At 54.0% G+C, this 14214-nt stretch overlaps 7 protein-coding genes across 7 annotated transcripts; 3 read left to right on the top strand and 4 right to left on the bottom strand.

The window, feature by feature from the left end:
- Window positions 1-21: 21 nt before the first annotated feature.
- Window positions 22-2191, bottom strand: BZA70DRAFT_280684 (uncharacterized protein). Its single transcript, XM_064913011.1, has 3 exons — window positions 1514-2191; window positions 935-1459; window positions 22-876 (listed from the first exon to the last, which is right to left on the bottom strand). Exons 1-3 carry the CDS (start codon window positions 1869-1871, stop codon window positions 56-58), a joined length of 1704 nt encoding a protein of 567 aa, XP_064767444.1. The 5' UTR covers window positions 1872-2191; the 3' UTR covers window positions 22-55.
- Window positions 2192-2246: 55 nt separating this feature from the next.
- On the top strand, window positions 2247-4223 carry BZA70DRAFT_191980 (eukaryotic translation initiation factor 2 gamma subunit). The gene is made up of 4 exons (XM_064910039.1): window positions 2247-2636; window positions 2700-2748; window positions 2808-2861; window positions 2915-4223. Exons 1-4 carry the CDS (start codon window positions 2419-2421, stop codon window positions 4109-4111), a joined length of 1518 nt encoding a protein of 505 aa, XP_064767443.1. The 5' UTR covers window positions 2247-2418; the 3' UTR covers window positions 4112-4223.
- On the top strand, window positions 4224-4826 carry BZA70DRAFT_191904 (uncharacterized protein). The gene has a single exon (XM_064910038.1). It carries the CDS (start codon window positions 4336-4338, stop codon window positions 4759-4761), a length of 426 nt encoding a protein of 141 aa, XP_064767442.1. The 5' UTR covers window positions 4224-4335; the 3' UTR covers window positions 4762-4826.
- A 13-nt stretch (window positions 4827-4839) lies between these two features.
- BZA70DRAFT_280679 (fun12p) lies at window positions 4840-8469 on the top strand. Its single transcript, XM_064913010.1, has 4 exons — window positions 4840-4958; window positions 5099-5387; window positions 5454-5513; window positions 5570-8469. Exons 1-4 carry the CDS (start codon window positions 4948-4950, stop codon window positions 8408-8410), a joined length of 3201 nt encoding a protein of 1066 aa, XP_064767441.1. The 5' UTR covers window positions 4840-4947; the 3' UTR covers window positions 8411-8469.
- BZA70DRAFT_280674 (oxidoreductase) lies at window positions 8470-9432 on the bottom strand. Its single transcript, XM_064913009.1, has 2 exons — window positions 9355-9432; window positions 8470-9296 (listed from the first exon to the last, which is right to left on the bottom strand). The coding sequence occupies exons 1-2, from the start codon at window positions 9368-9370 to the stop codon at window positions 8512-8514; spliced, it is 801 nt and encodes a 266-aa protein (XP_064767440.1). The 5' UTR covers window positions 9371-9432; the 3' UTR covers window positions 8470-8511.
- BZA70DRAFT_296184 (hexokinase-domain-containing protein) lies at window positions 9433-11317 on the bottom strand. Its single transcript, XM_064914517.1, has 3 exons — window positions 11019-11317; window positions 10901-10951; window positions 9433-10843 (listed from the first exon to the last, which is right to left on the bottom strand). The coding sequence occupies exons 1-3, from the start codon at window positions 11122-11124 to the stop codon at window positions 9615-9617; spliced, it is 1386 nt and encodes a 461-aa protein (XP_064767439.1). The 5' UTR covers window positions 11125-11317; the 3' UTR covers window positions 9433-9614.
- BZA70DRAFT_280671 (uncharacterized protein) lies at window positions 11318-14087 on the bottom strand. Its single transcript, XM_064913008.1, has 4 exons — window positions 14041-14087; window positions 13659-13980; window positions 13492-13591; window positions 11318-13434 (listed from the first exon to the last, which is right to left on the bottom strand). Exons 1-4 carry the CDS (start codon window positions 14063-14065, stop codon window positions 11554-11556), a joined length of 2328 nt encoding a protein of 775 aa, XP_064767438.1. The 5' UTR covers window positions 14066-14087; the 3' UTR covers window positions 11318-11553.
- Between the last annotated feature and the right edge of the window lie 127 nt (window positions 14088-14214).

The raw sequence follows: 14214 nt of genomic DNA, 5'->3' as shown, positions 1-14214 counted from the left end.
CTTCCTCGCGTCCTCTCTTTTATGGTCAACTATTCACTATTCTTCTACTCTACACTCACACCTCCACCTTCACCGCCTCCTCCTTCTCTTCTCCGTTATCCTTCACCTCCTCCTCCTTCTCCGTCTTCGCCGCCTCCTCTGCAGACTTGGCCGCCGCCGCCGCCGCTGCCGCCGTAGCCCGCCGCGACTTCTTCTCCTCCGGCTTCTGGCTCTCTTTCTTCGTCTCCTCCTCCAACGTAGCCGGGTCTATCTGCTCAATCCCGTACCATCGCGACATCCATCTATTTGCTCGTCTAAACGCCCGCGCCAGCGAGCTCGCTTCCTCTCCAAAGTCGTTTCCTAGATTAGAATCCCGCACCCCCGAAAGACTGCTCATGATATGATTGTTCAGCGTCGAAAGGTCAATGTTCTTGCGCTTGTGCGATGACGCCGCCGACGCCATCATCTCCGAGTTGAGAATCGTCTGCTCGTCCTCAGAGTACTCGAACGGATCCCGCGTCCGGATCTTCTTCCACGTCCGCTTGATCGCTCCCTCGCCATACCGCGCCCTCTTCCGGCGCCGATCCGTAACCCGAATCAAATGCGCAATCTGCACGTCGCATTTCGCCTCTCTCTGCTGCGTCAGCTCCTGCGCCGCCTGCTCGGCCTTGGACACCTTCCGCGGGGGTTTGATGATCAATCGTCCTGGAATCGGCGACGCTTTAGCCATCGCGGCGGCCGACTGCACTTTCGCACCGCCTTCGTCCTCAGACTCTGATCCGAGCTCCTGCCCGGTCCCGTCGTCCTCTGCTTCGCGCTTCGGCCGTTTGCGTTTCCGGCCACTTGCTGGCGTTGACTCTTCTTTTACTTTGACGACGTCGGATGTTTCGAGGTGGCCTAAAACCCTTTGTAAGCTTGATCCACAAACATCGTAGAGGAAAATTAAAACACTCACGCTTTCGCTCCTCGACCATTCGCTCCGCAAACTCCTTCTCCTGCACAGAATCTACGTTCTCAAGCTCGACTTCCTCCGGCGTCAACGTCTCAAACGCGGGAATCTTCATACCCCCTTCCTGTCCAAAGCCAAACGGGTTCGCGCGCAACTGCTCCGGGCTCAGATCAGACTCGAGATACACCCACATCAACCACAAGAATGCTTTTGCGCGCGACTTGCTCGAGACCGAGGTGTTCATGATGAAATCGTAAAACTCGTACGGTTCCATGAAGAACAGGTCGGTCACCCGTCGAGCATAGGTCGCGAGAATGAACACGAGGTTGATTGGGTTTGTGCGGGGAAGACGCGGCTGCAGCAGGAGCTGGTCGAGAGTGGAGGGTTCTGGTCGATCTTCGCAGGCGCCTTTGAGAATTGATTTTAGGCGCGGGGCGTCTTGGAGCTGCTTGTATGCGGTTGGATCGGAGTAGGACTGCAGGGAGGGAATCGGGTGGTATGTACGCAGCTGGGCGCGCATCTCGGGGAAGACTACATTGTTGTTAGTGCTTGGCTAAATGAAAAAGTGAAAGAAAGAACTTGTACAGTTTAGTGTTGTGTTCATGCGCCCGATGTTGACAAGCAGACAGACCATCGCGATATTCAACGCAGCCTGCTTGTCACCCAGCAACTTCTCGCGCAGGACCTTTGACGATTTCGACGATCTTGCCATTGCGTCGATATATATCTCCGAGTACGTATGATTTGGCGTTCCATCGTACGAGTTTGTGAAAACCCGCGCTTCGTCGTAGAAGATCTCGTGGAGGAAGTCGTACTGGATGTCTTTCCGCCATAACGGCTCGCCGTCTTTCTTCTTGATGTGCCGGATTTTGGAGTTGATCAGCAGGGTCTGTGACCGGGCACCGCCTAAGCGCGCGGCAGAGGAGTTCTTTGCGGGTGGCATTGAGGAGAGATCAGTAAGAGGGTTGCTGCCTCAGTTGTCGGCTTGTTCGGGGGGGTCTCTTAAGTTACTGAAACGGGAGAGATGCGCGATAACACCTCGTTGACGTCGACCAGGCTCAATTGCGGTCTGTTCTAGCACGGTCAAAAGCTCTAGATATAATGCACAAGACAAGACCGCTCAGGGACGCAGGAACAGAGAACCGCGCGGTGCAGAAGAGGGTTCGAGCATCGGCTGCGGATCGCGATGATGAGCCCCTGCCGGCGTTGTGTTAAAGCCACAAACAAAGTGATTTTTATGCCACAAACGACCCTGCGCCGCTTGCGAATCTTCAATTTGACAATTTTTTTCGAGCAAAGAGCCTGTTTTTCAGAGTCATTCAGATCATCCGCGAGTTGCTGGCTTGCTTTGGTTTTATTTCTTTATATTTCTCTGATATTTGTGTGATTATTTGATTAGGTGTGTTTATGTGCCTTGTTAAAGAGACTGCTTCTGCTTTATTCCCGTGTCATTGCTGACCTCTACTTCAACTTCACAGCTCATCATCATCATGGACTCCACAGAAAACGGTGTCGCGACCCCTCCCATCTCCGGCGACGAGGCTCCTGCTGTCGAGGCTCCCAAGACCAAGTCGGTCACCTTTGCCGAGCCCGAGATCGAAGGCGATCTCTCAGACGACGACAACGAGAAGGATCTTGGACTTCCCCCGCAGCCTGACAACCCGGACTTTTCGAAGCTCAACCCTCTCAGTCTTGAGATTATTGGAAGGTGCGGATTATTTGTTTGTGTGTGATTTAGCAGGAATCTGACTGTTTTGTTTTTGGTGTATAGACAGGCGACTATCAACATTGGAACTATCGGACACGTCGCCCACGGAAAGGTACGTTTACAACGCTTGATTATATCTACCGCTACAATATACTGACTATCTGATTGTAGAGTACTGTTGTGAAGGCTCTTTCAGGTGTCCAGACTGTTCGATTCAAGAACGAGGTATGCCCAATTATATTCTAATTTCCAAGTACAGGCTCTAATGTATGTGATAGCTCGAGCGAAACATTACCATCAAGCTCGGATACGCCAACGCCAAAATCTACAAATGCGACTCACCCTCCTGCCCGCGACCGGACTGCTACCGCTCGTTCCGCTCTGAAAAAGAAATCAACCCCCGGTGCGAGCGACTAGGCTGCAACGGCCGCTACCAGCTCTTGCGACATGTCTCGTTCGTCGACTGCCCCGGTCACGATATTCTTATGTCTACTATGCTTTCAGGAGCCGCGGTCATGGACGCCGCTCTGCTTTTGATTGCCGGAAACGAGTCGTGCCCGCAGCCTCAGACTAGTGAGCATTTGGCTGCTATCGAGATCATGAAGCTCAACCATATCATCATTCTCCAAAACAAGGTCGATCTCATGCGGGAGTCTAACGCGCAGGAGCACTACCAGAGCATTTTGAAGTTTGTCAAGGGAACCGCTGCCGACAAGGCGCCCATCATTCCGATCTCTGCGCAGCTCAAGTACAACATCGACGCTGTGAACGAGTACCTTGTGAAGTCGATCCCAGTCCCGCCAAGAGACTTTATGGCGGACCCCAAGCTGATTGTCATCCGATCGTTTGACGTGAACAAGCCCGGATCCGAGATTGACGAGTTGAAGGGAGGTGTTGCCGGTGGATCTATTCTGAACGGTGTTTTGCGACTGGGAGACGAGATCGAGATCCGTCCTGGTATTGTCACCAAGGACAACGAGGGAAAGATCCAGTGCCGCCCTATTTTCAGCCGAATTATCTCGCTGTATGCAGAGCACAACGATCTCAAGTTTGCTGTCCCTGGTGGACTGATTGGTGTCGGAACGAAGATCGACCCTACGCTCTGCCGTGCTGATCGTCTTGTGGGCCATGTGCTGGGATCGAAGGGCAAGCTGCCTGAGATTTACACCGAGATTGAGATCAACTACTTCCTTCTCCGACGACTTTTGGGAGTCAAGACTGATGAGAAGAAGCAGGCGCGTGTGTCGAAGCTGACCAAGAACGAGATTTTGATGGTCAACATTGGCTCGACTGCGACTGGTGCGCGGGTTGTTGGTGTCAAGGCCGATTTGGCCAAGCTGCAGCTTACGTCGCCAGCGTGTACCGAGATTGGCGAGAAGATTGCGCTTTCACGAAGAATCGAGAAGCACTGGCGTTTGATTGGATGGGCTACGATCAAGAAGGGAGTGACTTTGAAGCTGAAGGATAGCGAGTAGAGAAGTAACAGGTAAAGAAATACCAATTTACATTTACTTTGCGTGGTTTTACATTATTGATGTCCTTTGTTTCTGCTTTTATTGATCTTTTATACATTGGTTGTTGGTATCCATGCATGTAGAGTGTAATATAATGAGAAATATATGTGCGTGCGCAAACTAGTAGTACATCCAATATTATCATACAACAAGCCCATCTCCATTTCCAATTCTAATCCTCGTCCATGACCTCCGCATCAACCACCTCCTTCCCTTCAAAGATAAACCTCTGCACGACGCTCTGCTCATACGCAGCATTCGCCTCCGCAAACTTATTCGCCAAGATCCGCTGCCGATTCATATACCCGCCCAGCAGCACGTTCAGCTTCTTCTCCTGCTCCGTCGTCTTCTTTGCAATGTCTGACACGAGCGCGCTCGCAAGCGTCTCGAATACTTCTTCGGTCTCGAGCTCGGAGTGTTGGATCGCGAGTATTGGCTGTGATGTGGTTTGCGGTTCTTGTGAGGCAGCAGGTTCTTGCTGTGTTTGTTCTTCAGCTGGAACTGAGTCCTGTGCTTTTGACGCAGCTTTTCGTGTTTTCCGTGGTGGCATTGTGTATGTATTGTATATTGTATATGTATTGTATATAAAAGAGATGTCTTGTTCAGAGTAAACGCTGGATTTCCAGGGTTAGGTCATCAAAGCAAAGTTCTCCAGATCTCCCAGCGCATTCGCATTCAAGGAAAAAAAATTGTGTCTTGTCGAGAATCAGGAAGCCGGCTTATAATCAACAAGAGGTTTCTGGATATAAGATATATCTATCTGTTGTTTCTGATCCAGAAGAAGAAAAGAAAACATCATGGGCAAAAAGTACGGGTGATCTTGTGAAGTGTGCTGAGCGGGAGGAGAAACTGGTTCTTTTGCGGTTTTTCGCCAATGCGTTGGCGTTGTCTTTGGCTGGAACTCTGAGGAGATTGTATTGTGATTTGCTAACGATTCATTCACTACAGAGACAAGAAGAGCAAGAAGGACGACTACTGGGACACCGCCTTCGAGGACGATCAGGAGGCCGTGCAGCCCGACGAGTCCGCTGCTGCCCCTGCCGCTGCTCCTGCTGCTGCCGCCACGCCTGAGCCTGAGTCTAAGGAAGCCACTCCTGCGCCTGAGTCGGCTGAAGATCTGTTCCCTGAGACTACGACCAAAAAATCAAATGGAAAGGGAGGCAAGCCCGCCGCCGTCGCTGATGATGACGAGAGCGCGAGCGAGAAGGAGGATTCGGGGCCTACGATTCAGATAAAGGTGAGTTTGCTAGTTTAACAAGACAAAATTGAAGAGAACGTTGGCTAACTCGATTTCGGGATTTAGAGCAAGAAAGAAAAGGAGCGAGAAAAGAAGGAGAAGGAAAAGCTGCGTAAGAAGCAACAGGTATGCACCATCTTTGTCTCTCTTCAAGCTCTGCATTTGACTGACTCTCTCTCTAGATGGAGCGAAAGAAAGCTGGCGGTAGTGCCGCACCCGCACCCGCACCCGCTGCCGAGAAGAAGGAAGAGGCCGCTGCTCCTGCTCCTGCTGCATCTTCCACCCCCGCGCCTGCGCCCACCCCGGCGGCCGCTGGCAAGAAAGGCGGCAAGGCCGATCCGAAGACGAAGAAGAAAAACGCGATGCTGGCGGCTTTAGAGAAGCAGGTTGAAGCGCAGCGAGCAGCTGAGGCGGCGCGCAAGCAGGCGGAGGAAGAAGAGCGCCGACGGATCGAGGAAGAGGAGAGGATCGCGGCCGAAGAAGAACGGCTTCGTGAGGAAGCTAGGGCGCAGAAGAAAGAGCGCGAGAAGGCGAAGCGTGAGGAGTTGAAGCGGGAGGGCAAGCTCTTGACGAAGAAGCAGAAAGAACAGCTTGCGATCCAGCAAAGACGGGCGCAGCAGCTCCGTGAAGCGGGTGGGGTTACCATCGCGGGCTTTGAAGAGAAGGAGGGAGATGAGGATAAGAAGTCCAAGAGACCGGTGTACGGCAAGAAAAAGGGCGGCAAGAAGACCGCGGCAAAGACCGATGAAGAGCAGCCGTCGAGCCTTGCGAGCTCGGTCGCGGACCTCACTTTGGAGGACAAGGAGAAGGAAGCCTCGCAAGCGCCCGCGGAGGAGAAGGAGAAGCCGGCTCCTGCTGCTGAGGCGCCCGCAGGTGATTCCTGGGAGGACGCGCTCAAGTCTGATGCTGAGGAGGATGAGGGCGAGTCCTGGGAGAAACTGCTCGAGTCAGACAACGAAGAAGAATCCAACTCGGACAGCAACGGCAGCACGGCCAAGACCGAGGTCTCGGACGTGCCCAAGGCTGGCGCGAAGTTGTCGAATACCGAGCAGGCCGAGGTTGATGCCGACGAGCTTGCGCGGGCGGAGGAAGAGCGCAAGAAAGTCGAGCGGGCGGCGGAGATTGCGAGAGTCAAGGCCGAGCAGGAGCAGCGCAAGAAAGTTGCGGGCCAGCGTCGCGACAAGAAGCACAAGGCGGCTCTGGACGCGCGGTCGGCGGATAACCTTCGCTCGCCTATTTGCTGTATTCTCGGTCACGTCGATACCGGTAAGACCAAGTTGCTGGATAAGATCCGACAGACGAACGTGCAGGAAGGTGAGGCCGGTGGAATTACGCAGCAGATTGGTGCGACGTACTTCCCTATCGAGGCGATCCGCCAAAAGACGGCGGTTGTCAACCAGGACGAGAAGCTCGAGTTCAAGGTTCCCGGACTGCTGATCATCGACACGCCCGGCCACGAGTCGTTCACGAACTTGCGCACGCGTGGATCGTCGCTGTGCAACATTGCGATTCTCGTGATTGATATCATGCACGGCCTCGAGCAGCAGACGCTGGAGTCGATCCGCCTTTTGCGCGACCGCAAGACGCCGTTCATTGTCGCGCTCAACAAGATCGATCGGTTGTACGGCTGGGAGGCGATCCCAGACAACGGCGTGCAGGACTCGCTCGCGAAGCAGCCGCGCGCGGTGCAGCGCGAGTTTGAGGACCGCGTGCAAAAGACCAAGATCGCGTTGGCTGAGCAGGGACTCAACTCTGAGCTCTACTACAAGAACCGGAATTTGGGCCGGAACGTGTCGCTTGTGCCGACCTCTGCGGTTACGGGCGAGGGTGTGCCGGATATGCTGAAGCTGCTGATTGAGTTGACGCAGAACCGAATGAGCGAGAAGCTGATGTATCTTTCCGAGCTCGAGTGTACGGTTTTGGAAGTGAAGGTTATCGAAGGTCTCGGCACGACGATCGACGTTGTGCTGTCGAACGGAGTGTTGCGCGAGGGCGACCGGATAGTACTGTGTGGTATGAACGGGCCGATAGCGACGAACGTGCGCGCGCTGCTGACGCCGCAGCCGCTGCGGGAGATGCGCATTAAGTCCGCGTACGTGCACCACAAGGAAGTGAAAGCGGCGCTGGGAGTCAAGATCGCGGCGAACGATCTCGAGAAGGCGATTGCGGGATCGCGGTTGCTGCTGGTGGGACCGGATGATGACGAAGAAGATCTGATGGACGAGGTTATGTCTGATCTGACGGACTTGCAGAAGAACCTGGATAAGAGCGGTAAGGGTGTGTCTGTGCAGGCGTCGACGCTTGGATCGCTTGAGGCGCTGCTTGATTTCTTGAAGCAGATGAAGATCCCTGTGATGTCGATCTCGATCGGACCGGTGTACAAGCGCGACGTGATGAAAGCGACGACGATGCTGGAGAAGGCGAAGGAGTTTGCGGTGATGCTGTGCTTCGACGTGAAGATCGACAAGGAGGCCGAGGAGTACGCGGAGCAGCAGGGCATCCGGATCTTCAGCGCCGACATCATCTACCACCTGTTTGACGCGTTCACAAACTACCAAAAGGAACTGCTCGAGGTCAAGCGCAAGGAGACGGCTGCGCAGGCGGTGTTCCCGTGCGTGCTGCACACAATCAAGGTGATCAACAAACGCAACCCGATGATCATTGGCGTGGACGTTGTCGACGGCAGTCTGCGCGTGGGCACGCCGATCGCGGTCGTCAAGATCGATCCGGCGACGCAGATGAGACAGGTGATGACGCTCGGCCGCGTCGTCAGTCTCGAGGTTAACCACAAGTCTGTGGATATCGTCAAGAAAGGCCAGGCGCAGGGCGGAGTTGCCATGCGTCTGGACTCGCCTGCGAACCAGCCGACGTGGGGACGGCATGTGGATGAGAGCGATATCATGTACTCTGAGATCACGCGGGACTCGATTAATACGCTCAAGGATGCGGCGTACAGAGATGATGTTACGAGAGATGAGTGGTTGCTTCTTCGGCAGCTCAAGAGCGTGTTTAACATTGCTTAGTTCTGTGTTGAGTTGTTTTGTTATGAGAGTTATGAAGAGATTGTGTTTAAAATAAAAAGACTGTGCATCAATTGTACGTAGACTGAACTCATTACTGTAATCTACCAACTCTCAGTCCAAGGCCTAACATCCACCTCCCAAGTCCACGCACTCTTCCGCTGCGCATGCAACCCCCAATACGTCTCCGCGACATCCTCAGGCTTAAGCTTCATATCCTCCTGCTCATTAAGATACCCGCTAACTTTCGGCAAATCGACGACCGCATCGATATTCACCGTCGCGACGTGCACGCGCTGCGGCGCGAATTCGTGCGCGAGACTCTGCACGAGCGCGCGCAGGCCGAATTTCGCGGAGGAAAAGGGACTCATCTGCGCGTTGGATTTGTAGGAAGCGGTCGCGCCTGTGAAGAGGAGGGTGGGTGATAACTCTGGGGAGGAGTTGGCGTGGGCGAGGAGGAGGGGGAGAGCTTGTTGTGCGTAGAGCACGGCGCCGTAGGTTGAGCCTTTGAAGGAGGTGAGGTACGAGTCTGGGTTTGTTTCGAGAAACGGGGCGCGTTGGAAGGGAGAGGAGACGTTGTAGAACGCGACGGCGACGGGTTGCTGCAGCGCTTTGATCTGCGTGAACGCGGCGGAGATCGACGACGCGTCCGTCACGTCGGCTTTGAAGCAGCTGATTGTCGGCGGCGACGGCAGGGTCGCGAGTACGGGGTCGGCAAAAATGCTCTTAACTGCGTCGGAGGAGGACGAGGGGACGGAGGAGGAGCCGACGGGGGTGGCGGGGAGGGTGTCGAGGGAGCGGCCGAGGAGGACGAGGTCGTAGGCGTGGGCGAAGCGGCGGGCGACGGCGTGGGAGATGCCGGGGCCGAAGCCGGCGACGATTGCGAGAGCTAAGAGATGATGTTGTTAGTGAGTGTTTATGAGTGGTTTGAGGGGGAGTGGGGATACCTTTTGGTGGAGACATTGTGGTGATGGTGGTGAAGATGGAGGAGATCGACGGAGATCATCAATTTACTGCTTCGTCCAGGTTGTGATAGTATTTGTCATCGATGACAAACACTTTTGAAAACTACACTGTTGATGCCGCGCCAGCGAGGCAGTTTTATTCAGATCCTATCTTGCGCTATATCAAATGGCAATGCCGCAACAGATACAAAGTACAAGAAGAATATAATAGAAAACAGTAAAAGCTTTTAACAATCCACGCACTAAGCAACGACAGCACAGAGCGCAGCGCCGACTCCGCTTCCATCCTTTGCGATCCCGATATGCACTCTCGCCTCCTTCTCCTGCCCGACCACAGCGCTGACTGCCTCGCGCATCAAACTCTCGTAGCCAGGGTAAAACTCGATAACCGAGCCGTCCATGCCGATGTCGACTCCCGCGCTCTTGTCGAGCGCGCTCGTGAGCTCGAGAATGCCGGCGACGACAGCGCCAGCGAGGTACGCGGACCGCTTGCCGATCGCGGAGACGATCGTCTTGATGGCCTTGCGTTCCTCGAGCGTGGTCTCGAGCCCGAGGTCGGTGGAGATGAGCGTGCGGGTGGCGATCAGGTTTTGTGAGAAATCGGCCTCGATGCGCGAGAGCGCGGAGGTGTCGAGGATCCACTCGGTCTCGAGCTGGGGCGAGCTCGAGGAGAAGAGCAGGTTCTTGCTGCGCAGGTCCGTGAGCACGACGCGGAGGAGCTCGCCGAGGAACATGCCCGAGATGCGTTTCTCAAACAGATGCATGCCCTTGTTTGGCGTGCGCTGGTCGACGCTGTCGTCGTACTCTGTCGAGCCGATGACGGCGCGCGCGGTGTCGAAGGAGCCCCATTCGGTGTTGATGATCATCATGTTTGAAGTCTTTGCGAGCGAGGCAAGTTCTGACTCGCCGAGCTTGACGACCGCGTCGAGAGACTCGACGTACGCGCAGTTTGTGCCGGTGCCGATGATGATGCCCATCAGCGTGCTGTGCTGCCCGGGCGAGGAATACGAGCGCGACATGAGCGTGCCGACGGTGTCGTTGACGAGGGCGGCGACGTGGACTTTCAGATTAAGCGCGTCGAGCTCGTCCTGGAGCAACTTGCAAACATCCTGGCCGACGGTGTCCTTGATGTCGAAACCTTTAGTCCAGCGCAGGAGCGTGCCGCGGTTGATGGCGGTCTGGTTGACGGGGAAGGAGAAAGTGAAGCCGAGCTTGAGCTGGTGGTCGACCGAGTCCTCGTCGAATTTCTCGCTCAGGTGGGTCTTGATGAACTCCTCGACGCGCTTGGCGAGGAACGCAAAGAGGTCTTTGGAGGTGCCGACCATGAGCTCGCGCGGGATTGAGGTCTTAGTCTGCAGGAGGTCGTAGGTGTTGTCGCCGTTGAGGTGGACGGAGCAGACGCGGAAGTTTGTGCCGCCGAGGTCGACGGCGAGGAAGGTGCCTTTCTCTTTGCCGTTTGGAATTGAGGTGACTGCAGTGCAGTGTGTTAGTGAGTGAATGTATTGAATTGAATGAATGCGTGACGTACCATAAGAAGGAATCATGCTCATGGACTCTCCCTCATGATGAAGCCCGAGTTCTAGACAACAAAAGCAAGTCAGCAACCCCAGAACCAAACACAACTCAAACAAAGCAATTGAACGCACTTGAAAGACGAATGAACTCGTCCGAGATACTCTTAAGCCGCTGCTCGCTAATGCTAAACTTGTCGACAATCTCCGCAACAGCTTCGCTCAGCGACTGCGACGTCATTATGATGATGTTTCTTTATTCTTCTTTCTTCTTTTATGCCAGCAACAGCAGCAACAACAGATTCAGATCAGATATCTGGGAATATTGGAGTATCAGGCAGCAGCAGTGGCCGGGAGAGAACGCAGCAGACGGGGAATGACGGCATCGTCAGGGCCGCAGAAGGGTTTGGGCTGCGCAACTGGCAGCTCCTCCGGCCGTTGGCGAGAACTACGAGTTGCTGTGTTTATCAGAAGAGAAGAGATTGGATATTAAAGATGGAGAATAGAGTATATGTCTATAATAGTCTTGTGTAGAATATGTGTCTTCATTGTATATACAAACCACATCTCTATCTCCTTGTCGAACCGCTGCATGCGGCCGCTTCGGACCCAGAGTTTTTCCGGCTGCGGCCCCGGCCTCCAGCATCTTCCGCAGCCATCTCGACCATCCTCACCTCTGCTGATTCTTCCTCAACACATTCCTCCGCACCCGCAGCGCCTGCCCGCCCGCAATCTGCTGCACCTCCGCGCCTTCTTCGTCCGCGGTCAGATACGGCACTTTGGCCAGCGGCACACCTGCTACTACTTGTTTCCCGCTGCGGCCGTCCCAGGCCGCGTGCAGCGGCAGACTAAGCCTTCCCCGCGCAAACACAATCATCGCGCCGCGCTTGACTGCCGCGCGCGCAGAGTCTGCTACATGTCGCGGCACGAGAATCTGGAGGAGGCCTTTGCGGTGGTCGATCGCGCGGAGTATGCCTAGCCCGATACAATCTAGACTGCTGGCCTCGCGAGAGGAGAGTGTAGGTGTAGTAGTCATTGGCAAGTCTGGCAGACCGTCGCCGACAGACACAGGCCTGACTATTTCCTTCGCCATTGTCATGCTCGAGATTCCCACAATCGTGCCATTAATCGCACTCAGCACGTGCTCGTAGAGTAACTCCTCGCACTCTTCCTGCTGTAGTATTTCCACCACATGTGCACAGTCTTTCAATCCGGCATATGGTATCACATACGGCACTTTCTCCGTCAACGGCTGTTCAAAGTCCCAAGCACAGCTGCCAACAGCGTGGAAATACGACATTGTCTGCGCATTCCTCAAGTCGGCAGCAGTAAACCGCAGCGCTAATCTAGGTCGCTCGCCGCCCGTATCTTGAGCTTTAAAAGGCTGAAGCATCTTCAGTCTTGAGCCCACTCGTCCTTTATCGTCGATCCCGACTGTATCGTACAACATCTCTGCGAGTTCGGAGTTGAGGTCAACCTGGCCTGGTCGTGGCAGCGTGGGACCGATGTAGACTATTATATCTGGTTTCGTAGTTGTGATGACTTCTTTCAAAACTCGGACACCATCGCCTTTGATCCAGCCGGAGGTGTTGATGAGTAGAGGAGTTTGTGTTTCCTGCTGTGGTGCTGGAGTGTAATCTTCTTCTTCGCTCTCAACAAGACTCTCTGTCTCTTCTTCATCGTCGAGCGATGAGAGTGGTGCTGGTGCTGTAGAGCGTAAGATATGATTTGAGTAATAATCTTCCAAAATCTCCGTATGACGAATATAATCAGCCGTCGATTCGCGCGGTGAGATATATCCAAAATGACTAGCTTTAGCCAACCCTCCCATCGAACAATGCGACAACGACGGCCCAAACACCGGCTCGTCACGCACACACACGCTCAAAATCCCCGCTGGTGCAAATTCAGGCTGTCCAGGATCGAGATCGAGGACTGCTGGAGTGACCTTGTTTTTAGACGACGATGCAGATGCAAGGGAGTTTAGTAATAGCCGCAGGAAGGTGGACTTGCCGACGCCCTTTGGACCACAGATTAGGATCCGGGGATGTCGGGTGTCGCGACTGTCGGCGCCGTTGATGACAAGTTTGGTGAGTTTGGTGATTTGTGTATTCCATGCTGCCGAGAGCGAGAGAAGTAGAGGGCAGTCGTGCTGCGTCGCTGTGTAGAGGATGCTGTGGCTCTCCTCAGAGTCTGGTTGTTTGTTGGAGGGTGTCCATATACTTGATCCGTTGCCAATGATGCGGTCGATGCCTTCGATGCCCGTGTGTGTAGATTTGACGGCGATAATGCAGGGTCGTTGGAGAAGTGGTTGTAATTGCGCAGTTGTCGGTCGTGTGTGTTTGGGAAGTAATGATTTGATTTCAGAGATGAGGTTGCTGTTGTCGATATTGTTGTCGTCGTCTGTGATTCTGGCAGAGAGAATTGGAAGAGCAGATGAGGTAGGAGCGAAAACTTGATGAAATGTGCTGGAAGGTGTGAGAGATGCTCCGTAGAGAGAGAGGGTTCCTTTGAGCACGCGGACGGAGTATTGTCCTTGGATGACGAGGGTCTGGAGAGTTAGATGGTGTAGAAGTGAGGATTGAGTACTGAGAGTGGGAGTATGTACCTCAGAGTGAGCTAGGGCGTAGAGAGAGAGATGTTGGGAGTGGATGAGATTGTCGGAGGAGGGAGCGAACATGGAGAGCTGGATGTTTTGGTCGAGATTACTGAGATGTGAGCACCTACATATATATATATATATATATATATATGAAGAAAGAGAAGGAAACATACATAATCTCAGAGGTGACTTTTGGGTCGTCGTCGTCGGAGTCAGAGTAGTTGATGATGACCTTGTCGAGATCAGGATCAGCTGGATCAGCTGAGATGACGGGGTCGTATGTAATGACGCAGTCTTGAGTGGTGTCGTCGTCGGAGTCGAGGATCGGAGCGTATTGGATGTCGTCATTGCTGTTGTCTGTTGGTGCGGTTGGAGGTGGAGGAGGGGGTTGTATGGATTGTTGGACAGAGTAGGCAGATCTGGTTCGAGATGGAGTATCGGATGGAGTGGGTTCTGCACGCAGTTTCTTTGCAGAAGCAGCGGAAGCCAGGAAGGCTAAAGATACCAGCAACATTAGCAAAGACTACACCAACAATAATAATAGTATACACCCACCCTTAGCTGACTGCACACGCTTCATGGCAGATAGTGCAATAAGAGAATATCAAGACGTTATTGCAGTTAAAAGAAAAATAATAAGCTTTTGATGGTGCGGCTCAGGGCGGAGGGTAGTTCAGCCGCAGAGCCGGCCATGGCCAGGGCCCGGATACGAGGTCGCCGAGCTGAGTA

This window comes from Myxozyma melibiosi (assembly GCF_037950935.1).
Source record: "Myxozyma melibiosi strain Phaff 52-87 chromosome Unknown BZA70scaffold_8, whole genome shotgun sequence".
NCBI lineage: Eukaryota > Fungi > Ascomycota > Lipomycetes > Lipomycetales > Lipomycetaceae > Myxozyma > Myxozyma melibiosi.
Note: the sequence above shows the minus strand (reverse complement) of the source record. Positions and strands in the feature narration are given on the sequence as shown.

Coding starts and splice junctions, on each gene's coding strand:
- BZA70DRAFT_191980 (XM_064910039.1), top strand. CDS start 2,419: ATGGACTCCACAGAAAACGGTGTCGCGACCCCTCCCATCTCCGGCGAC. Junction 2,637..2,699: donor AGTCTTGAGATTATTGGAAG/GTGCGGATTATT, acceptor TTTGGTGTATAG/ACAGGCGACTATCAACATTG. Junction 2,749..2,807: donor GACACGTCGCCCACGGAAAG/GTACGTTTACAA, acceptor ATCTGATTGTAG/AGTACTGTTGTGAAGGCTCT.
- BZA70DRAFT_280679 (XM_064913010.1), top strand. Junction 5,388..5,453: donor GGCCTACGATTCAGATAAAG/GTGAGTTTGCTA, acceptor TTCGGGATTTAG/AGCAAGAAAGAAAAGGAGCG. Junction 5,514..5,569: donor AGCTGCGTAAGAAGCAACAG/GTATGCACCATC, acceptor CTCTCTCTCTAG/ATGGAGCGAAAGAAAGCTGG.
- BZA70DRAFT_280671 (XM_064913008.1), bottom strand. CDS start 14,065: ATGAAGCGTGTGCAGTCAGCTAAGG. Junction 13,592..13,658: donor AAAGTCACCTCTGAGATTAT/GTATGTTTCCTT, acceptor CTCACATCTCAG/TAATCTCGACCAAAACATCC. Junction 13,435..13,491: donor ACGCCCTAGCTCACTCTGAG/GTACATACTCCC, acceptor CTAACTCTCCAG/ACCCTCGTCATCCAAGGACA.
- BZA70DRAFT_191904 (XM_064910038.1), top strand. CDS start 4,336: ATGACCTCCGCATCAACCACCTCCTTCCCTTCAAAGATAAACCTCTGC.
- BZA70DRAFT_296184 (XM_064914517.1), bottom strand. CDS start 11,124: ATGACGTCGCAGTCGCTGAGCGAAGCTGTTGCGGAGATTGTCGACAAG. Junction 10,952..11,018: donor CGAGTTCATTCGTCTTTCAA/GTGCGTTCAATT, acceptor TTTGTTGTCTAG/AACTCGGGCTTCATCATGAG. Junction 10,844..10,900: donor GAGCATGATTCCTTCTTATG/GTACGTCACGCA, acceptor ACTGCACTGCAG/TCACCTCAATTCCAAACGGC.
- BZA70DRAFT_280684 (XM_064913011.1), bottom strand. CDS start 1,871: ATGCCACCCGCAAAGAACTCCTCTGCCGCGCGCTTAGGCGGTGCCCGG. Junction 1,460..1,513: donor CATGAACACAACACTAAACT/GTACAAGTTCTT, acceptor ACAACAATGTAG/TCTTCCCCGAGATGCGCGCC. Junction 877..934: donor AATGGTCGAGGAGCGAAAGC/GTGAGTGTTTTA, acceptor AAAGGGTTTTAG/GCCACCTCGAAACATCCGAC.